Source organism: Chelonoidis abingdonii, chromosome 13 (genome assembly GCF_003597395.2).
Source record: "Chelonoidis abingdonii isolate Lonesome George chromosome 13, CheloAbing_2.0, whole genome shotgun sequence".
Lineage (NCBI taxonomy): Eukaryota > Metazoa > Chordata > Testudines > Testudinidae > Chelonoidis > Chelonoidis abingdonii.
In genome coordinates this window covers 32,290,905-32,311,905 of record NC_133781.1, presented here as the reverse complement: position 1 = coordinate 32,311,905, position 21,001 = coordinate 32,290,905, and the positions used below count along the sequence as shown (strand labels likewise).

The window sequence follows — 21,001 nt, the reverse complement described above, 5'->3', positions numbered from 1 at the left end:
CAAAGATCCTCTGAAGAAAGCAGAGGATCTCCTAGAAGTGGATCTGTGGTAGGGGAATGAGTTGGGGGAACCTGCTTGTACAAGCAAGAGGCCTGGCCTTCAAGCCCAGCCCCGGCCAGCCCATCCAGACAGCGAACGCCTGGGCCGAAAGGTCAAGTCTAAGCCAAGCAGGAGCCAAGGCTGGTGTGGGAGGAGGTGGAAGGGAACGAAGAGCAGGTCTGTGGAGGCAAAGGGCTGGGATTAGTTCCAGTACCTGGGATCTCCACTGGTGTCCAGTGGCCCTGATGGACCATTCACTGAACACCAACTGTGCCTAGGCTGCGTGGCCCCACAGAGACTCACTGCAGAGCCTGCACCAATGGCAGCGTTGGGCTAGGAACCCCAGCTCTCCGCCTGAAGGTAGTTACCTTGTCCAGACAGCTGTGTCTGCACGGGGGTTAGCCTGCCCTGGCTCCGCACCCAGGGCCGGGCTTGTTTCACACCCTGTGTCTGCACTGGGGTTAGCCTGGCCTGGCTCCGTTACTCAGGGCTGGGCTCGTTTCACACCCTTGAGCGATGTAGCTGTGTTGACCTAACTTTTAAGTGTAGTCCAAGTCTAAATAAACCCTCAGGCCCATCCCCGTCCCAGGGGGGTCTCCAGAATAAGCCTAGCTAATGAAAGCAAATGGTCCAGGCCTCGGTGACAGCTCCATGAGCTCTGTGCCAGGAGCTGCCAGGCTGGGAATGCAGGAGCCCAGGCTCCTGAGGGGGACAGGATGTCACTTTTTGGCAGAGTTTGCTTTTAAAAAGAAAATAACAATTCCCTTGCCACAACCTCTCCTGGTGCCTGGCCCCCTGCTAATGGCTGGTGCACTCGGAATCTGTCACCCTTTAAACTGCTTATTGCCCCTGATTCTGTCACTATGAAGCACTGCTCACACTGGCAGCAGAAATACAACCCTGAATCCCTCAGCTCAGGCAGCCAGTGAGGAAATGTGGGCCCCAGGCCTGTGCCCCTGGCCAAGCGGCAGATGCTAATTCCTCTTTACAAAGGATCTCTGGCTGAGCAGCCAGAAGCTGCTGCCCTTTCCCTGCTGGGCAGGATAGAACATGTGTTTGTTGTGGTGTCAAGTCAGCTGATAAATTCCTAGATAAAGGGCCTGCTGGCAGCAAGCAGAGTGAGGAGAGGGACTGGGTGTGGGTCTGGGACGGCATTGGGAATGACTCTTTCCTCCAGGGTGATTGCAAAGCACAGAGCCATTCTGGTCATTGGCTTGCAGTTGAATGTTTTGCCCAAGCCCCGGCCTCAGGTCAGGCTTCCTGGGCCATCATGGGACAATTAGGTCTGGGAGCGACACAGCTGGAGCCAGATGCAGCTCTCAGCAACCCGTGTCAATACAGAGTCCTGCACTGGAGTCCACACACGCTGCTGGCGTGGCTGACAGCAGGGTCCTGCCAGTCATCGCCACACGCAGCTGCAAGAGAGTAAGGGCATCCTCCCTCCTGCGCTCCAACGTGCAGGCGAAGCATGGCTGCGGAGAGCCGCATGCAGCACTAGTGTCCTGCTAGGGAAGGGCAGAGGCCTAAGCCTTAGCTGGGAGGGATGTCACCTCCCCAGTGGCCATAAGGACAGCTCAGCCCCCTGAGGAGTCAGAGGAAGGGCACAAGACTTGGGGGCACAAACACCCACCCCTAGGGGCAGAGGGCATGCCTCTCCTCTCCCCTGCCCAGTGCTTGGGCGGGGGGGCGCACTGGCTGTGGGGATGAGGGAGGCGTTTGTACAGCAGGGTACAAGGTATCATCCCATCAGAGCATGACCTGGACTGTCTCACTCACTGCCCAGACTGCCCCCTCCGGGCGCTGCACTATTATCCAGGCTCCAGAGAACCAGCCACCCAGGATGCCCCTGGCCGGAAAGCAGCTGCTCTGGGAGTTGGGAAGAGCGTGCTAGGGCCTTCTGGGAAAGGTACAAGGGGTCCCGGCTGGCCCTTGGGAATACACACATGTACACACAGCATAGCTGCCGATACACAGCATGTGCGATTCTGGCCATGAATTATATCCCAGACGAGCCCTGCTGCACACTCTCCTGGTCTGCGGAGAGGGAGATCGGATCCCTGCTTGGCTGGTGCTGAGGCAGGGCAGAGCTGGCATTGGCATATTGTGCTGTCCAGGGGTGCACAAGCCCTCCGGGCACACAGGGCCCTGCACTGGCCAACATCCCTGTGCCAGCTTTGGCCTGGGTTACTGTCCATGCTGGCTGCTGGCTCTGCTTTCACTTTCCTGCCTCCGGTATCTCGCTGGACTAGTCGGGAGCTCCCGCCACAGCCTGAGCATTTGCCCTGCTCCCAACAGCACCCCCTGCTGGGAGTCTGGACCTGCATTTGCTGTTCTATGCACTGCAACCCCCTCTAACCCATCTTCTACATGCTCAAGTGCATCACTTCCGTGTGTGAAATCACGGCCCAGCCCCCATGCAGCAAGGAGCTGCACTGACCCTCTGGTTCCAGTCTCTGCCAGCTGGTAGCAGGCTCATGTTTATCCTGTGCTGGGCCGGCAGAGAGCGCGTTCGGGTAAACACTGCCTGCAGCAGCCCACAACCATCACCACAGCCCTGCTGAGTGGTGCTGCAGTGGGCACTGCCTGAGCTGGGATGGCGTGGATCATAGAAGGGCCAGCCCACGGTTGGGGCTGGCACATAACTGACAGCTCCACTCAGGTCCACCTCCCGCCCCTCCAAGCGACTGGGCACAAACATGTTTACCTTGTGCTTGATACTCATGGCTCCACCACAGGTTCAGTAGAATCCCAGGGACTCTGAACTTCCACCCCCTCAGCACGGAACCAGTGCCCAATGGCCTGGCCTCCGGCCCACCAGTGCAGGGCCCCTGTGCTGCAAACAGCCTCACAGCAGTGCCTTGCTCCCACCTTGCCTATGGCATCACAGCCAGCGTCTCAGCAGAAGCCCTGGCCTTCCTCTTGCTGACCCCCGGAAGCTGGCGTGTCAGGCTCAGAAGTGGCAGAACCAGGAGTCCTGCTGCTTGCACATTAATCAGGCCCTTGGAAAACCAGACGGCACAGACAGACACAGCCTAGGACTCCACCGGTCTGGGGGTGAAGCTCAAGGAAGTGAGAGGCTCTGGCTCAGGCTTCTGCCACAGAGCCCGCAGAAGGGAGCAAAGGCCAGTCCCAGTGCACAGCCTGCTCCCCAGGGCAGCAGTGGGCACCCCACATGCCCCAACCTCCCCTACACCCTGAACATGCAGCAATGGTGAGGGGTCGCTGCTGCGGCTCCCTCAACCCCCTCACTTGGGCCATGCCTGAGTTCTCTCCTGGGGAGCAGGGACAGGAATAAAGCACAAGGCCAGATGGCATCATTAGGCTTCGTTAAGGTGACAAGTTTTCCTTGCCTCTCCATCCCAGGTTGGCTGCATTCCAGCTGCTGGAGCCCAATTAGTGTCACATCCAGGCCCTGGCGCTGTGGGACATTGGACATAAAATGTGTGAAGCCGGGGGGTGCTCATGGCACAGCCTCTGCCCAGCAGTTTCTCTCACAGGTCCAGTGGGGGCCCCTTGGGGCAGCAATGTGAGAGCACCCCACTGCTAGCAGCTTCACCTGCCACCCGCAGCACCCCCAGCTGAGTTGGGACAAGCTGGGGCACCTACAAGAACCCTGAGCGCAAACCAGGGGTGGAATCGTGAGCTAGCGGGGTATGGGCTGGACATGCAGAGGCCTCCCCAAACCCCCGGGGACAGGAAGGGGGGCACAGAGCTCTATGTTCTAGACATTGCCGCTGGGTGGGAACTGTGCCAAGGCACATGAACTGGGGGGAAAGGGGAGTGCCCAGCTGAGACCCTCTAGTGTGGTTCTCCCCTCCCCGCGTTCCCTGTGGGTGGACAGGGCCCCAGGCACTGGGGATGAGGTGGCTCTGGGGCCTGTTTGACAGCTAAGGTTTTTGCCTCTGTGCAAGGCTCTGGGGAGCTGGGGGCATCAGCTCTGTCCCTCCCCATCCCCCATGAAAGAAGCAACAGTCACAGACCTGCAGTGGTTCCATTGGTTTATTATCATGGTTACAAATGCTCCAGTTCTTTGATCCCAGGGGCACCAGGCACGAGAATGACACCTGGCACATGGCTCATTGCCTGGCCCGACCACTTGCGGGCAACAGCAGCATTTCAGAAGTGGTGGCTCGTGGGGGCAGCAGCAGCAGCAGCAAGGAGCAGGCGTGAGATACAAATGCTCCCTACACAAGCAGGATCCGTCGCTGGCTTGGAGCAGCCCCCACAACTCACTCTGATCCTTAGACAGACTCTACAGCAGATCCTCAATCAGCAGGGCCAGCACAGAGCAGCCCAGCAAAGCTGCCAGCAGGAGGCCCGGTCTGCCAGAGAAGGCAGCTCCGCTGGAACGTGCTGGATGTTGGGGTCCCACTTTGCTGCACCACCACGGGGTTAGCGCTGGGTGCAAACAACAGCTCAGATCTCTCCTGAACTGCTCCAACCCCCATGTGCCATGCAGAGCTCACATCCATCAGTCTGTTGGTCCAGACCACCGGGTGCAGGCCAGACAGCACGTGCTGTTTGGACTGGTTCCCACAGCTACTTTTCATCTACGTGAGACACTTTCCAAGGTGACTCCTGCCAAGATCCCATCATGGCCCGAGGCATCATGTGCCCCAGGCAGGTTTGAGGCAGAGCCGCAGACACAGCAGGTCAGGCACTGCCCAGCCCAGGACAGGAGCTGGGCTGCATGTGTGAGAGAAGGACTTTCCTCTCCCCTCCTCTAGCTGGTGCTCCACCCTCTGCCTGGGGCAGCTGAGCAGGGGAGGGTCCTTTCTCCATCATTGGTACAAAGCATAGATCCCTGAAGAGCCCAACAACCTTTGGTGTCTGGGAGATTTTGGCTGAACAAACTGATCTTTAAAGCATGAGACAGCAGGTGGGGAGAGGCAGGAGAAGGACTGAGGGAACCAGACTACTGGGGAGAGTATTACCGGGGGCAGCGCTAGACCCATCCCAGAAGAGGGGGCACCCGTGGACAGCAAGCCAAGGGCCTGCAGGAAGGAGGGGAGGGGGATGCCATCAGCCCGACAGGGGCAGAGATCACACAGGGATGGAGGCAGGGACCAAGCAGAACTGCTTCAGCACCCCAGCACCCTGAGCCTGGGTCTCCTTTCTCCACCCATGGGATCCTCTGGGGAAGCCCGCGATCCCCTCCCCAGCCTCCACCAGTAATACTGCCCTGAGGGCCGGGGGAGCCGGTCCCACCTGAGCCCCCGTTGCTGAAGAACCTGCCAGGTTCTGCTGTAAACAAGGGCGCCCTGGGACTCGGGGCCTGTCACAGAGCAAGGGATGGACCGGCTCCGAAGAGCCTTGGCCTCCCAGGGCATGTGCCCCCCCAGGGGCCTGTAAGGTGCAGGGAGGAGAGGACCCATCCCTATTGCTATGGCAACCGTGAGCCCAGTCCAGGGGCGGGGCCCTTTGGCCCAGCTGGGTTAGTGGGAGGCAGGAAGGGGCCTTCTGGGACCTCAGTGGTGTCTCGCTGGGTCTCATCCCCGGGAGGAGCTGGATCTGGAAGGCACAGGGCCCTTCCACCCCTCAGGCCAGCACTTTGATTCCAAAGTACTTGCGCAGCTGCTCCAAGAAGACGAAGGTGAGGACGGTGTGAGGCACCAGGCGGATGGCAGCAGGAATGAAGCCCTGGAAGGGGATGGGCAGGAAAGGAGAAAGGGGAGGGTCAGTCTCTGTCCTGCTCGGGCCTCCCCAGCCAGGATGCTCTGGCACTGAGCAATTCGGCCCTCTGGGGGGCATGGGTGGGGCAGCTGGGGGTGGAAGAGAAGGACAGGAGGAGGCTACGGGGAGCAGAAGTGGCCAGGCAGGGGAGCGGCAGCCGGTCCCAATGGCCAAGAGGAGGGGCAGCAGAAGAGGGTGGAGGAGGTGCGCAGACAGCCAGGGTGCGTGGGGTTTGCACGGTGGATGATTCTGTCCCCAGGCAAGTAAGCACCACTGTCAGCACCCGCCAGGACCAGCGGGAGCCAGTGCCGGGGCCCCAGCCCCTATGGGCCTTTTCATGGGCTCCACCCCCACAGCCCCATACCCACCCAACCAGCAGGCAGGTCCTGGGGCTGCACCTCCAGGCAGCCCTGCCCCAGGAGCCAGTGAGCTAGCTCAGGGAGAGCCTGAGCAGGCCCCCGCATCACCCGCCCCCTGTGCTCCTTTCACACCACACTCTGCCCTCCAGCCCTCACATGAGCACCCTTCTGCTCCCACACTCCTTCCACCCCCGCTGGCCCCCAATGCCCTCCAACCCCCAGCCGTGGTCCGATACCTTGTAGAAGGCCAGAGGTCCGAGCCTGGCGGTCTCCACTGCACAGTGGACAACACCCTGAAATGAAAGAGAGGGAAATAAGCCAAGAGACCCACTCCGGGAACTGCCTCGGACTGATCTGGCTCGCAGCTACCCTGGAGACAGGAGTGTCTGGGCTGAGATCTGGGGTGTGAGAAGCCAGGGATCCAGCCACGGGGCAGTGGGGAGGTATATGGGCAGCTGATCAGATTGTGGCAGGGAAGGGAGGTGGGGAGGGGCAGGACAGATTGCAGTGAGCCCAGGAAGGGTCACACGGTTACTCACCCGGTACTCTCCCTGTGAATTCATCAGGCGAGTCTTGAGTACGTCCATGGGCTGGCAGAGGAATGTGGCACATCCACCCTGGGGGGAAGGGACAAGGTGGGTCACAGACAGGGAGTCCCTGAGACTAGTGGTGCCACTGACCCTTTCCCTTCCAGTCCCTGGGCAGAGGGCAGGTGAACGGACACAGAGCTGCCTACGTAACCCATCCAAGTGAGCAGAGTAGGAGTCTCTTGATCTCTAGTGGCTGCTCCACATGCGGCTGAGAGTCTACTACTGCTGCCAGCTAGTGGAGTGGCTCTTTTAGCTCCAGGAATACTAGGTCATGCACGTAGTGTGGGAGGTCCCAGGTTCAGATCCCAGCTCCGGGTCACTAATCTGCAGAGGGGAACAGGGCAAGAACCTACATGCTGTGAACAGAAGAGACCTGCAGGCCTGGGGGGGGTCTCCTCATCCCACTATCTCATTTCTCTGGGGCAAGAGCTCTGCAGTAGCAGCCTGAGGCATGGGAAGCCAGCAGCCCTGTGGAGTGCACGCCTAGCACCTGGCTGCAATTCCCGTGACTAGCACCATCGGGCAGCCCTCCCCCAGCCCTGCTCCTACTCACAGCAATGAAGCTGGCCAGGAAGTGACTGAAGATGTTGTCAGAGAGAAACCCAGTCGTGAGAACCAGCTGCTTGGCCTGGTCATAGCAGGAGAGCTGCAGGAAGGGGGGCGCAGTTAGTGGCTCATCCTGCCCCTGCCTCCGTGTCTCCCTACATCCCAAGGGACTGGCTCCCCCACCGCCCAAAGGTAGCCCGTGAGGCCCGGGGCAGAGCCAGTCCCAGCCGCCCCCCAGTGCCCGGGGGAGGGTTCCTACCTGTCCAACGGTGACCAGGGCCCCTCGGCTCGACGCCATTGTAGCACCTGAGAACAGCTTCTTCAAGCCCTCTGAGGAGGGGGAGGGGAATCAGTGCACAGTGTGCGGGGGGTGAATTCAGTCCCAGGCCAGCCGGGAGCCGCCCTTCCCATTAGCCCTGCGCCAAGCCGTCCACCAGGCCAGTCGTCCACCCACAGCCTGGCCTTGTGCAGGGCGGCAGGCTCTGGCTGTGACTCCAGCCCCTGGACCCTCCACCACCCAGCAAGGGAACTCCCCAGGGGCCCCTGCCTCTGGCTCCAAGGGAAGAGAAGTCACTCACCCTAGCACTGATTCTTTTCAGCCTGTTCTGGCACTCTCCCTCTCCACTGCTTGTCTGCCTCTTCTTCCTTTCTTTGAAAAAAGAACTCCCCTTTCAGGCTCTCCCTTCCCAGCTGGGGGGTGAGGGGTGTTTCATTCCCACCACTGGAGGGCTCGGGGCTGATGCCTCTCACTGCAGCGTCTGGCCTGGCCCTTGCTGTGTCATCCCATGGGACAAATCCAAACTGCTCAGAGGGCTCCTAAGGCTGCTGCACTTCAGAAGCAGCCTATGGATGAACAATCGCAACCACCTAACGCCCTTCCAACTCAGCCTGCCCCTTGGGCCCTGCTCATCTCCAGCACCCGCTCTGCCTGGCCATTTCGACTCCAGTCTCCAGCCACACCCATGACAGGGCTGCCAACCAGGCTGCCCCTGGTCCCTGCAGACTTAGATCAGCTGGATCCAGCCCCCCAACCCAGCTGCCACTTGGCCTCTGACCAAACCGAGCCATTTAGCTGCCCTGGTGTCCCCCGCAAGCAATTCCTGCCCTGAGGCTTCACAACACCAGCCAAGGGTGCCCCTGCTCAGCCCAGAGGAGATGCCAAGCCCCTGTGCCCCCAGGCCTGTGGCAGAGTCCTACCCTCACGAAGCACTCGGTACATGCCATCCAGGGCGTGGGAGTAACTGGAGGAACAAGAAGAGAAAGAGGTAAAGCTGTGAGCCCTTCCAATCAGCCCTCACTCTCTCCGACACCCCACTCGATACATCCAGGGCTGCTGGAAATTCCTGCTTGAGAGCAGAGCTGGGGTCACCCAATGCACTGCCCCCCACCTCGCCCCCCCAGCCAGCCAGCAACTGTGGAGCTTGGAGCAATGCTGCCCCCCAGTGGCCATACCACCTCACTGCAGCTCCCATCCACAGAGATGGCATAGGGAAGGCACAGGGGGAGTGGATCCCCCCCAGTGTCACCATGTGAGCAGCCCTTTAGCATCCCATTAGGGATCCTTGCCTCCTCCCATCACATGCTCGGGGGGTGGGACCCAAGCCAGCTGGTCTCAAGTCCTTGGGGTCCCCCCACTTACTGCACCGTCACTCACTTCCGCCTCAAATGCACCGGCTGCTTCATGTCATTCTGCATCCTACAGAGACAGAGCAGTGGGGGAGGTGAGGGGAGACAGACCAGGACAGACAGAGTGACCTGCCCCTGTGATAAATCCTTGGAGTGGGACTCTGGCCCCCTTGTTCTGAGCAGGCCTGAGCTCACCCAGCATACGACTATGACCGGTGCTCCCTGGGGAGATGGGGTCATGCAGTGGGCGCAGCCCTGCACCCGTGGGGACAGGGACCTAGCGGGGCTTCTCCACTGCCAGCTCCTGTGACATCAGAGGGGCCAACCCCAGGGATTTGGAACCCCCGATCTCGGGTAGCCCCAGGCAAGGGTGGGCAATTCTGATCCCTTTAGGTGCAGGATGTACGATACGCCACATTGGATCAGGCCAAAGCCCATGGAGCACATGACAAGCTGAGATGGGATGGCCGACATCTCCCTCTGCCCTGCACTCCAGCCACATCCCCAGCGAGCAGAGCGTCCAAGACACATAGAACTGACCTGACATTCACCATGTCTGCCGGGGTCCCCACAAACCCACCAGTGAAACCTGCAACCAGAGAAGATTCAGGGTCATGGGACTCCCCAAGCCTGGCCACAGCCCATGGCCTGGGCTCCCCTGCCCCTGCCCCTGCTCACCTCCCATAGCACCCAGCAGCACCTTCTGATAGAAGGGAAGAGGTCCCTGGGTGCCTTGGCTCATGCGGTCCCGCACGGTCTCATAGATGGCGAAGCGCGTCAGGGAGTACGTCATCTGAGGAGACAGAGAGTCAGAGCAGGGCCCAATTGCTGCACCTCAGGGGACTCCCTGCCCTCCCCAGACAGCTACCAAAGGTGCTGCTCAGCATGTGGCACTGAGCCCGTAAACAGAGCCACAGTTGGCACCGAGCCCCTGTCTCCAGGGCTGGGCTGCTGCTCCCCAGCTCAGCCAGAGGGAGCTGCTCCCCGGAAAGGAGCACTACCAAGGCCAGGACCTGGATCTGGGAGGAATGTGTGGGGCCTGCATAATGGGGAGAGGCCCAGGGCCTGGGTAATGGGAGGGGAGCAACCCCCACGGCAGGAAGCTGAGGGACTGAGGGGGAGGGGAAGCGGGGGTGACCCCCATGGCAGGAAGCACAGGACCTGGGTAACCAGTTGGGGTGTGCGCTCTGCAGCAGGAGGTGCAGGGCCCAGTGTGGGGGGTGCCTCCTCTTGGCAGAAATGGGGCAGATGAGGCCCTAGGCACTCACCTGGCGGCAGAGCGAGGCACTCAGCCCATTGTATAGCGCCAGAAAGCCATCAGTGCGGATGACACGCAGCGCCATGCCTGTCATGCGCATCTTCACCTCCTGCTGCGTCTGCAGATGCACCTGGGTCAGGGCGAGAACATGCAGGGGGTCAGGCCCAACACCCCCAGCTCAGGGCACAGTGTAGGGCTGATCCCTCCATCCACTGCAGAGCCAAGACTGGGACAGCTGCTTGGGACCCTTTCCCTGCACATCGGGGACAATGGTCCCGACCCTTCTTGGGGTTAATCCTTAGCACATGCGCTGGAGAGCCCCAGCAAGTGACCACAGCCCCGTGGGCTCCACCACGTGACCGGAGCTTGGGAATCAGCCCCACACCCTGTCACCTGGAGCAGGGACCATGGCAGGCACGGGGCGGGGTGGGGTGGGGTGGGGGGACCGGGATGGGACAAAACCAAGTTAGAGGGCACCTATACATAATGCATGCCCCTCCCAGCATGGGGTGCCCCCACGCCATGTCCCTGGGCCTGTTTCCTCTCAGCGGTGTATGTAAGAGAACCCGCCAGGCCATGGCCAGTGATGGGGGAGGGCCATGCCGGAGGGGAGCCCCAGAGACGGTGAAGGGCAGCAGAGGCCTTTCATCTCACTCCCAGTTGCTGCAGCACAGTTCCACTGAGTCTCTGTCTTCCACGGCCGCAGCACCTGGCAGCAGGAACCTCCCTAGCACTCCAGGGAGAAATACCTTCTCTCTCTCTCTCTCTCTGCTTGCTCAGCCTGCGGGAAAAGCAGAGCTAGGAGATGGATTCAGGAGTCCTGACCAGGCCCCAGCCCCAGCCCCAGCCCCGGATCACTACATCTTCCAGGTTAGTAACAGAGTGCCCCCTGCAAGTTGGGGGCTCTGTGAGCCAGGGGATCCCCTACACCTCTGCTCCACCAACCGATCCGAGCCAGCCACGCACTCCATAGCGCCCCAGCCTATACAAGCGCCTACAGCCTGTGCTGCTGAGCACGGCCGTGCTGTGCCAGGCATGGGGCCAAAGTCCTCAGGAGATAAGACTAATGAGACCATCGGGCCCCTGGCTGGGGACCAGGCTTCAGGAGCCACGGAAGGCAGCGAGAGTGGCCCAGGAATATGGGGCTTGAGGTGGGAAGATGGGATGGGGGCAAAGGAAACACCTCCCTCTTCCTAATGCAGGTCTGTGCCCTAGGGATTCCTGTGAGCCCAGGCAGGTGCTTACTGGACAGCCAGTCCCTGTGCAGAGCCAGCCTGCAGACCCAGCAGTGCTGAGGGAACAGCTCCAGGGAGGGGGCGGAGAGAGCAATGGAGCCTCCAAACAGCTGGTTGGGGTGGTCAGAGCCAACACTGCTGGGTGCTAGTGTGCCAGGGCAGTGGGAGGCCGGGGGGCAGAGGATTGGGGCACTGGGGGGGCCCGAGGGGGGCCTGGTGGGGGTGCAGGCACTGGGGGGCCCGAGAGGGGTTCTGGGGGAGCAGAGGGTTGGGGCACTGGAAGGCCCGGGAGGGGACAGGAGGGTTGGGGCACGGGGGTGTCCCAGAGGGCAGGAGGGTTGGGGCACGGGGGGGTTCTGGGACTCAGGGGAGGAAGTCGGCACTGGGAGACCAGGGGAGTCCGGTAGCAGGAGGTGGGGCAGCGGGGGGGCCGAGGTGGAACCGGGGGGCGGCCCAGGAACTGGTTTGCAGCGGGGTGGGCGGCGACAGGCGATAGGATTGGCTGGCAGGTGGGGCCGAGGTGAGGAACCGGGGGGGGCGGGGGTTGGGCAGCGGTGGGGGCCGATGGAACAGGGCCGAGTGGTCCCAGGTGAGTCCGCGCCGGAGGGTGCGGCGAGGCGGGTGGGCAGTGTGGAGGGTCCCGAGGGGGTCGGGGGCACGAGTGGTCCGAGCGGTCCGTGGGCGGGAGGTGGGCAGTGGGCGGGCCCGAGGGGCGGTCCGGGGGCTGGAGTCCGAACGGGAGGGGGAACGAGTGGCTGGTCCCGGAGGGTCGGAGCGGAAGGGTTGCGGGCAATGAGGGGGCCGAGGGGGTCGGATCCGGCGAGGTTCGGCACGGGGACGGTCCCGGAGGGGCGAACCGGTGCGGCACAGTGCGGTTCCGGAGGCCCCGAGTGCGGAGGTCCCGCTGAGGCGGAGGTTGAGGCATGGGGACTTAGGCCCGGGGAGGGTTCCGGGGGGCGGAGGTTGGGACAGGGGGAGGTCCGGATGTTGGGTCGGAGCCGCACCTTGAGCAGGTCAGCGGTGGTGCAGCAGGCGGGCCGCATGAGGCCAGGCCCCCGTAAGTCGCGGACACGCGTCTTCTCCGCCTCGGGCCAGGTTCGCGCGGCGGGATCACGCTTCCCCAGGCGCCGCTGCCCAGCGGAGCCCGCCGCCCTGCTCATTAAACGGGGCAACCCAGACAGAGAAGATTAAAAGGCGACGCAGAGGGACCCAGAACTGCCCCGGGCCACACGCGCCGCTGAGGGCAGGGACCCAGCTTGTCGGGAGTAGCCTGCCCCTGGTCCCCGCCCCTGCCCCTGCCCCCTGTTTGAAGGGGCCATGACTGACAGGGCAATGGCACACGTGCAAAGCTGAGCAAAGCCACCACTCTTTGACCCCAGGGACACGCAGGTTACCCACACCCCTAGGGTGACAGAATGCCCCAATTTATAGGGGACACACAATATCGGGGCTTTTTGTTCTATATACACCTCTATTCCCTCCCCCCCCCCCCCGACCACACACCCTGATTTTTACAAATTTCTGTCTAGTCACCCTACCAGCATCTGCTAGGCACTTTCACTCAAAGCTGATGTGGATGAGCTAGTAGAAGGTGTGTGCACAGGCTCTGAGCACAGCTCATCTCTGGGCCTGGACTTGGGGCTTTGGCTATATCTCACCGGGACCCTGAGCACGATCCGGTTGCAGGATTCAGGGATACAGATGCCTAAGAGCCAAGCTATGCTATCATGCTGGTAACTTTCAAACAGACATGCCTGAGCCCCAATACCTGGGCTTTTAGGGCGAGTAGGCTCAGTGAGACTAATCAACCTCCCAGATGCATCGACAGTCCCAGCAGCAGGAGAAAGCAACTATGCCAGCCAAGGGTTGGGATGAAGGCCAGCGTCAGAGGCTCTAATCCAGAGCCTTCTCAAATGGGGGTCAATGACCCCTCAAGGGGAAGCAAAGTGATTGACATAGGGAGGGCCAGGCGCTAGGATTTACTGACTCCTCGAGGCGCCGCGGCATTTCGCCAGCCCCCAGCGTGCGTCTCGCGGCTCCGGCGCGAGCTGCCGCAGGCATGCGCTCACGCGGCCACCGGAAGCCGCGGTCGCCCTGACCCGGGGGCGCGGGACGCCCGGAACCGCCGACTGGCGGCCTCCTCTGAACCTTGGGGACGCCCCGGGCCGCCGACCGCCGTGGCGCTTCCTGAGCCCGGGGACGCCTTCGGTTGCCGGCTGCGCTGCGTGCGCTTCCTGACCGGAGGCGCCCTAAGCTGCCAGTTGCTGCCGTGGCCTGCGCATGACCGGGACGCCCAGCTGCCGGGCTGCAGGCGCTGCTGCCGCTGGCAGCTCAGACTACGCACGGCTGCAACCATAAAAATTTGGGTGGGGCGCACTTTGGCACCCCAAATCTTGCACCTAGGCCAACCGCCCTAGTGCGCCTAAATGTCTGCGACCGGCAATAGGTTTTTATATGTTTGGTATTTACATGTGTGAAGTTGGTGAATGTCTTTGTAAATTGTATATTTTTAAATAAGGTTGTTTATTCATTTCTTTTAACAATTGACGTTATTATTGTCAACCTTGATACAGAGAACCATTTTATGTCTTTTCGTTCTTTTTTATATAAGTTGCTTTTTTAAAACCTTTTGAGTTTTTATCTGTTCAAGGCTAAGGAACAGGGAGGGGAAATCTCTTTGAGTTAGACTTGACCTAGGTTGAAATCTGCATAGCTCGTGAGGGAGAGTTAATCTCTCTGGGTTATTGTTTCAAGAATTAGCGGAAATCCTCCTAGTCTACCCGTGGGCAGGAATCTTGCAAGAGGTAAAGAGGGAAGGGATGGTTATTTCCCTTTGTGGTTGAGTCGGGCATCTGATTCTTGTTCCCCCAGGAGTTGGGGAGACAGAGAGCACCAGAGTGAGACTGGAAATCATGCTGGTGGCAGCGCTATCAGATCTAAGCTGGTAATTAAGCTTAGAGGATTTATGCTAGGCACCCACATTTTGGACGCTAAGGTTCAGAACTGGGATTTATGCTTATGACACCATTAGATTATTAACAGCTCAGAAAGGTAAGGCAAAGGGAGGGGCTGTGAATGAAGGTGGCCAGGATTAGCCAATGACACTGGAGATGGAGGGTCATAGAAACAAGATGCTGGCCTGGCTTCAGGGGGACTTTCCCACAGGCTCTGGTTCACTAGTGCTTATGTCAGTAAAACTTTTGTTGCTCAGGCCTGTGAAAAAAACATTCCCCCAAGCATAAATTTTGCTGGCATAAGCATGGGTGTGCATACTGCTATGGCAGCAGGAGATGGTCTCCCAGCGCCCACTGAGCTGGTTTTATTATGTTGACATCAGAGCTCTCTCCTCTTGGCATACCGTAGCTACACAAGCGCTCTTACAAGCCTTACAGAGGCACAGCTCTGCTGCTGTAAGTATAGACGTGGCCTTAGTTTGGGCTGGCAAGTCCTCCCTCCAAGTGCACATTAGTCACCTGTGATAGACAGGTGCCCACCCTGCACAGCAGCAGTCAGCTGGGCAGAACGGAGTCCAAGCCTCCATGCTGTTCAGACTCCCATTAGGGAGGAGAATCCACCCCAACCCGAACCTCACCCTGCAAGGAAAATACCCCTTCCCTCAGCTCCTCATCCATTCACCTGTAAATAATTAGCCACAGCCTAGGTTGAGATTGACCTTTCACTGCAACTCAGACAAACTCGTGTATTAGCATAGGACACGCCGCCCTCCCCCCCGCCCAAACACACACAGAGAAGGCAACTGGGAAGATACCACTGGAAAGAGGGGGACAAGAAAAAAAGTATATACATGGGGTGAAAATATCAGTGATCACAGCCTAGCAACAGGCCTATTCGGTGGCACAAAGCCACATGGGCTGGCGCATGGGTGCACTCCACCCTCAGGCAGCTCTGCTGGCTGGCATGCACAGGCTGGTGAGTGGTTTCGGAAAGGACTGGTCTTTTACACATCACTGGTTCACAAACTTTCCCTCCCACACATCTTTTTAATAGATTCAGAGTTCATTATGGTGCTGGTACAAATGTCAGCCCTCTCACTGAACACACCCCACTGGTGCAGGGCCATCGTAACAGAGCAAAGCCCACTGCAGAAAAGCAGGGCAGATCTCAGCCCCCTGGAAATGCACAGGAACCCTGCAACAGTCAGTGGACAGGTGCCCTGCACGGGCAGGCGGTACATTAGTCCCTCAGCCATGAGTGGGCCATCTATTCCAGAACCGCAGTTCCTCCTGCTGCCTCCAGTGCAGCTTTAATCTTCTCTGCTTCCTCTTTGGATACATTGGCCTTGATTTCCTGTGGAAGTGACTCTACCAGTTTCTTTGCCTGCCAGAGAGAGAGAGAGAGAGAGAGAGTCCAAAACTAGCTGTTTTCACTAACTAGATTAACAGATTTTAATCACCACCTATGTCTTATATAACCCAGGCCAGAGAACCACCCTGAATAATCTCTACATCAAGCTCATCACTTCTGTTTGAACCACAGCATCTCTTTCAGTTTTGGTTTAAGCATTTCAAGCAATAGAGAATCCCCCATGTCCCTAGGTAAGCTGTTTCAATGGTTAGTTATTCTCCCTGCTAAAAACATTCACCTTTTTAGTCTGAATTTGCCTACCTTCATTTTCCAGCCATTGGATGTTGTTCTGCCTTTTTCTGCTAGACAGGAGAGCTGTCTGCAACCAGACATCTCTGCCGCTTATAGGTACTTGACTGCAATCGAGTCATTACTACACCTTGTCTTGGTGAAACCAAATACACTAGGCCTCTTGTCTTTCACTCTAAGGCAAGTTTTTCAGACCTCAGATCATACTTGTATCTCTCTTCCAAACCCTTTCCAATTTGCCAACAATCTTTTTGAAGTGTGGACACCCAGAAATGGACACAGTATCCCAGTAATGGGATCATTAAAGCTGTTTACAGAGGGCATGTCACCTCCTTGCTCCTGATTGATATTTTCCACTTCATACATCCAAGAGCTCATCCTCTACAGCAGTGGTGCCCAACCTTTTCGTCTGGTGGGTGCCAGACAAAGGACCATGGCGGCAGTGGAGCATCCGCCAAAATGCCGCTGAATTTCTGCGGCATTTCAGCGGTGACGCCTCTCAATGACGCCGCTTGTCGCTTAGATGCCCCAGCTCTACAGCAATGAATTGGGAGCTCACGTCCAACTGATTTTCTACCACAATTCTTAAGTTCTTTTCAAAGTTACCATTTTCCATGATATGGTCCCCCATTTTATAATCATAACATGCACTTTAATCCTAGATGTATGACCCTGGATTAGGCTGTGTAAAAATGCATGTGATGACTATAAAGCTGAATTTTAATAATGGATTAATATTGTATGTTGAGCTGATTATTGGGGTAGTATTTTCCTGTATGAATATATTGGGTTAGAGAAAGACAAGGCAGGTAAGGCGCTATCTTTTATTGCACCAACTTCTGTTGGTGGAAAGTACATGTTTCGAACTACACAGAGCTAGCTCTTCTTTAGGTCTGGGGAAGGAAGCAGAGTGGCTTGGTTTAAGTATTTCTACAGGCAGGAAAGAGGACATGGCCCAGGACGGTCACGTAAGAATTGTTAATGGACAATGCCGAAACAATTGGTTCAAATGAATCTTGCTTGATCTTCTGCCCAGCCTACAGAACAGGTGTGGCCAGAAGGGCCAAAGTCCATCAACAAGACAAAGAACTCCCACAGGGTTACTAAGAGCAGCACCCCCTTAGGGGAGCAGGGGAAGCTAGACACAGGAACTAGTGGGAGGGGGAAGAGAAAAGGAGAAAGGTCAGAAGAAGCTAGGCCGACACTCAGACCTTACAGTGGCACAGCTGCACCACCACAGCTGCACTGCTGGAAAGTCTCCCACGTAGCTGCTCTGTGCCAGTGGGAGAAGCTCTCCTGCCGGCACAGTTAAACCACCCCTGGCCAGTGGCGGTAGCTGTGCTGGGGAGAGCACCTCCTGCCAACATAGTGCTATCCACACTGGCACTTTTGTTGATGAAAAGTAGGTCAGTCAGGGACAGCTGACTCCCCTACAACACCCTGACCGACAGATGCGCTAGTGTAGACACAGCCAGATACGTCACCACTATGGGATGGCAGGACTTTAGGTAAGATGCACACACGTGTAGGCTAGCTGCTGTTTTAAAATCACTTTTTTCTAATACTTTGTTCCTACTGCTTCTTTCCCAGTCAGAACAGAAATATTTGTTATATATTTCTACCTTTTCTATGTCCTGATAGTTTTTACCATCCTTGCCTCATATTGGGCCTAGACCACAGCTACTAAAGATGGCCTGTGGAACAGAAACCATCCCTGCTCCTAAGGGTGTGAGAAACTCAGAATGAGACAGTCTCCTCTGAGAGGACAGAGCGCCCTGCCACAGCCACGTGTATGCAAGGAAGCAGGCCAGGACTAGAATTTCAGCTTACAGAGGCTGGTGAATGAGAGGGATACATCCCTGAGTAACTCTGAATTAACAAAACTCCTTTGAGAGAGAAGCCATTGCTGGACTGAATCCAGCTGCAATGAGAAGCCCTAGCTGGTTCAGAGAACCCTGCAGGGGATCTTAGGATAAATTGTGGCATTGCCTGCTGGGGACAGTGCACTTGGGTACAATGTGTGGGGGTGCCAATTTACTGCATCCACAGGCATTGGTGACTGAAAACAACAAGGCTATTCAGGAAGTCCATAGTGCTGTTGCACCAGAAGGTTAGTGTCAAATAGAGGAGGAAGTGAACTTCTATTTTTTTCTTTTTGTCAATGTGGATGGACACCTGCATGAAATGGATGGACGTATGCCATTCCCTGTAAGTCATGGAGAAAGTTCAGATGAGTTGCTATTGAAGGGTTCTGCCAAGATCTGCAGACAGTTCACAGAACATGAGAGAGGAGAAGTTCACTGTTCTGCTGTGGCTCTCTGCAAGTCTCCCTGAGATGCTGAAGAGGGAGCTGAAGGAAGACAAACGTAATCTTTAAAATGTAAATCTTTCATTTCCTTGTTAAATGCTGCTGGTTTGCCCAATTTAAACAGGTCTGCAGAACTATTTCCACCTCCAGTATACACAAGCAACATCAGAAGATGTTAAGATAAATAAGCTCCAACTCCAATATGAACTGTTCTGACAACTCTGTCTTTGGAGTCTTAGGCCCTGACTTTTCACGTGTTCAGTAAAAAATGTCTTACATGGCTTGTTTAACCTGTGCCTGTATGTTAAGCTGTTGACTGAGATTTCCTGTACTTAATAGGATAAATAAACTCCTCTACTGTTAAAGGGGTGGGGAGGTGTCTTCCTCCCATGGCCCCTCCTCTCTTGCAGATTCCATGGGGCTCAGCCTCTCTCACAGGGTCAGAGGTAGGTTTTTGCTGCCCCCATCTGGTGAGAATGTGCATTTATTGCTTCTAGAAACCAATCACCCAGAAGTCCTGGGAAGAAGGGACATGTGTTTTGAAGGAAGCAATGGAGACAAGGTGGTGCAGACACTTCAGCTACATCTACACTACAGCCTGGATCCACGCTCTGAGATCGATCCACTGGCGGTCGATTTAGCAGGTCTAGTGAAGACTCATCAAATCAACAGCAGATCACTCTCCAGTCGACCCCTGTACTCTACCCTCACCAAGAAGAATAAGGTAAGTCAACGGGAGTTTCTCCCATTGACCTCCCGCGATAACTCAACCTAAGGTACATAGCTGGGGTTGCTTAGCGTAGGTTGACTTACCATGGTAGTGTAGACACAGCCTTCCTGTTGGGAGGCCTAATACTCAATCCCCATGCACTTGGGACACCGCTGTGCACTGGAAAGGGAGCCCAAAGACACCAAGGAATCCAAGATGCTATTCTGAAGTACAGCCAATGTCTCCATTTTAAAAAGCACTTTTGAAAATTGGTGGGGCAGAGGTTCAGAGCTTTAGAGCTTTCAGCACAGCCCCAGGGAGATGCTGCTCAAGCAGGGACCAAGATCATACAGGCAGAGGTAAGTGCCATCTCCTCACCTGGACAAGGTTCAGCCCCTGCATGCAGTTCTTCACTTCCTTGATCAGTTTTACTTTTTCTACAGCCTTCACCTCAGTCAGCTTGACAGTGAAATGAATTTTCTCCTGCTTCTTGGGGGCCTCTTCTTCTTCTGCTACCTGGAACCAGAAGCCTAGTGAGGCCAAGTACAAAAGCATTCAGGACCCTTCCACCCTGCCACACACAGGACTTGACAAACAGCCCCTTCTGGCCAACCGGGGAACTCACCTCACTGCAAACCTGCAGAGGAGCACAGCACTTGCACAGAGAAAGATGCTCTGAGATTGACAGGCAGCTATATAAACTTCTACCAACACTCCAGTTCCTTGTCTAGAATCACCACAGGTACAAAGATCCCTAGGAGAACCTGGAGTAGGTCTGTTTAGCTCAGAACCAACCTTCAGAATCACGGGTGGAGCATTTTTGGACTCACTAGAACTAAATTTGCCAAAGTATAAGGTTAAACCAATGCCCATCTTCCTAGACAGCGCTTCCCTTCCACTGGCCTTTGTCCAGGGGCACAGAGGAGGACCCTAGCAAAGCAACTGGGAGTTACCTGAGTGGCTGACTGCATTGCAGGTGGTGGCATCATTCCACCCATTGGCATCAGCCCCATGTCCTGGATCTTCAGTGTCTTCTGCGGAAGATAACAAGGTGTAATCAACAGCACTTCAAGCCTACCCTGTGTTCCCAGCAAGAAGAGAGACAACCACAGAACACCCCAGCCATAGACAAAGGACAGAGGAACAGCTCCATTCTGTGCCCTGACAATCAATCACTCCTGTATCTTGCCTTCCATCCATGCCTTGGGAGCACACATGCCCCAACTTAGTACAACCCAGGCCATCTACCCTACCCAACTATACAAAGTGGGGCACTTTCCAGAGGTTATATATTGGGGGTGAGGAATCAAATCCCCCCCCCCCCTCCCAATTTCTGCCAGGGTTTGCTAGCTGGGCCTCCTTCCTCTGCAGCAGCTCCTGGAGCTGGCTAGCTGCAGCCACAGGGAGAGGCAGCAACAAAGAAGCTCCATGGAGAAGCTGGTGAGGGGAAGAGGGGAGACTTGTGGGGGGCAGGGGAGAGAGAGATGTGACTCAAGCTGTTGGGGAGAGGCAAACTTTTAATTTGTGGGGGCCCCCCCCAGCAGGTAGCAGCCGTGAGCCCCCTCGAACGGAGGGGCAGAACACAGGCTAGAGTCTGGCCAGGCACCCTGCCCACCTTCAGCAACTCATTGAGGTCCGAGATCTCCAGTAGTGTCAGGCTAGCAATGTCCTGCACCAGCTGCTGGATCTTGGGGGAATATTCCTTAGGGGCGTTATCCAAGGGGGCGCTGGCCAGGGCTTCTGTCCTTCGGTGGCAGCTGGTCCGCAGCATCCTCACAGCACAGACTCCCGGCAGCTGCTGCCTGTGCAATGGCAAGAGAGGCGCGGTCAGGCTCTGCCTGCTCAGCGGGGAGGACGCAGCCCGGACAGCGCAGCTCCAGCCAGGCTCGGGGGTGCCCCGTGCACAGCCCCGCCGCTGCAGGTACGGATCTGAGGAGCCTCGCGCAGACCAACCCCCCGCCCCGGGAACGGGGGCGCTGGGCTCGCAGCCCGCGCCTCGCGAGCTTGGCAGCGGGACCCGCAGGCCCCACGCAGGCCCCGCGGG

The 21,001-nt window shown here is 57.4% G+C and overlaps 2 protein-coding genes across 2 annotated transcripts in view; both read right to left on the bottom strand.

The window, feature by feature from the left end:
* Positions 1-4,026: 4,026 nt before the first annotated feature.
* Positions 4,027-12,446, bottom strand: SLC25A10 (solute carrier family 25 member 10). The gene is made up of 11 exons (XM_032799161.2): positions 12,331-12,446; positions 10,102-10,221; positions 9,512-9,626; positions 9,374-9,422; positions 8,862-8,903; positions 8,405-8,448; positions 7,467-7,537; positions 7,215-7,307; positions 6,611-6,688; positions 6,308-6,364; positions 4,027-5,679 (listed from the first exon to the last, which is right to left on the bottom strand). Exons 1-11 carry the CDS (start codon positions 12,367-12,369, stop codon positions 5,578-5,580), a joined length of 810 nt encoding a protein of 269 aa, XP_032655052.1. The 5' UTR covers positions 12,370-12,446; the 3' UTR covers positions 4,027-5,577.
* Positions 12,447-15,307: 2,861 nt separating this feature from the next.
* MRPL12 (mitochondrial ribosomal protein L12) overlaps positions 15,308-21,001 on the bottom strand; it is a 6,004-nt gene continuing 310 nt past the window's right edge. The window contains exons 2-5 of the mRNA XM_032799166.2: positions 20,573-20,759; positions 19,911-19,991; positions 19,336-19,473; positions 15,308-15,664 (exon numbers count right to left, since the gene is read on the bottom strand). Of these exons, the coding sequence (XP_032655057.1) occupies positions 15,548-15,664; positions 19,336-19,473; positions 19,911-19,991; positions 20,573-20,759 (523 nt within the window). The 3' untranslated portion in view covers positions 15,308-15,547. The remainder of the gene's footprint in view (positions 15,665-19,335; positions 19,474-19,910; positions 19,992-20,572; positions 20,760-21,001) is intronic.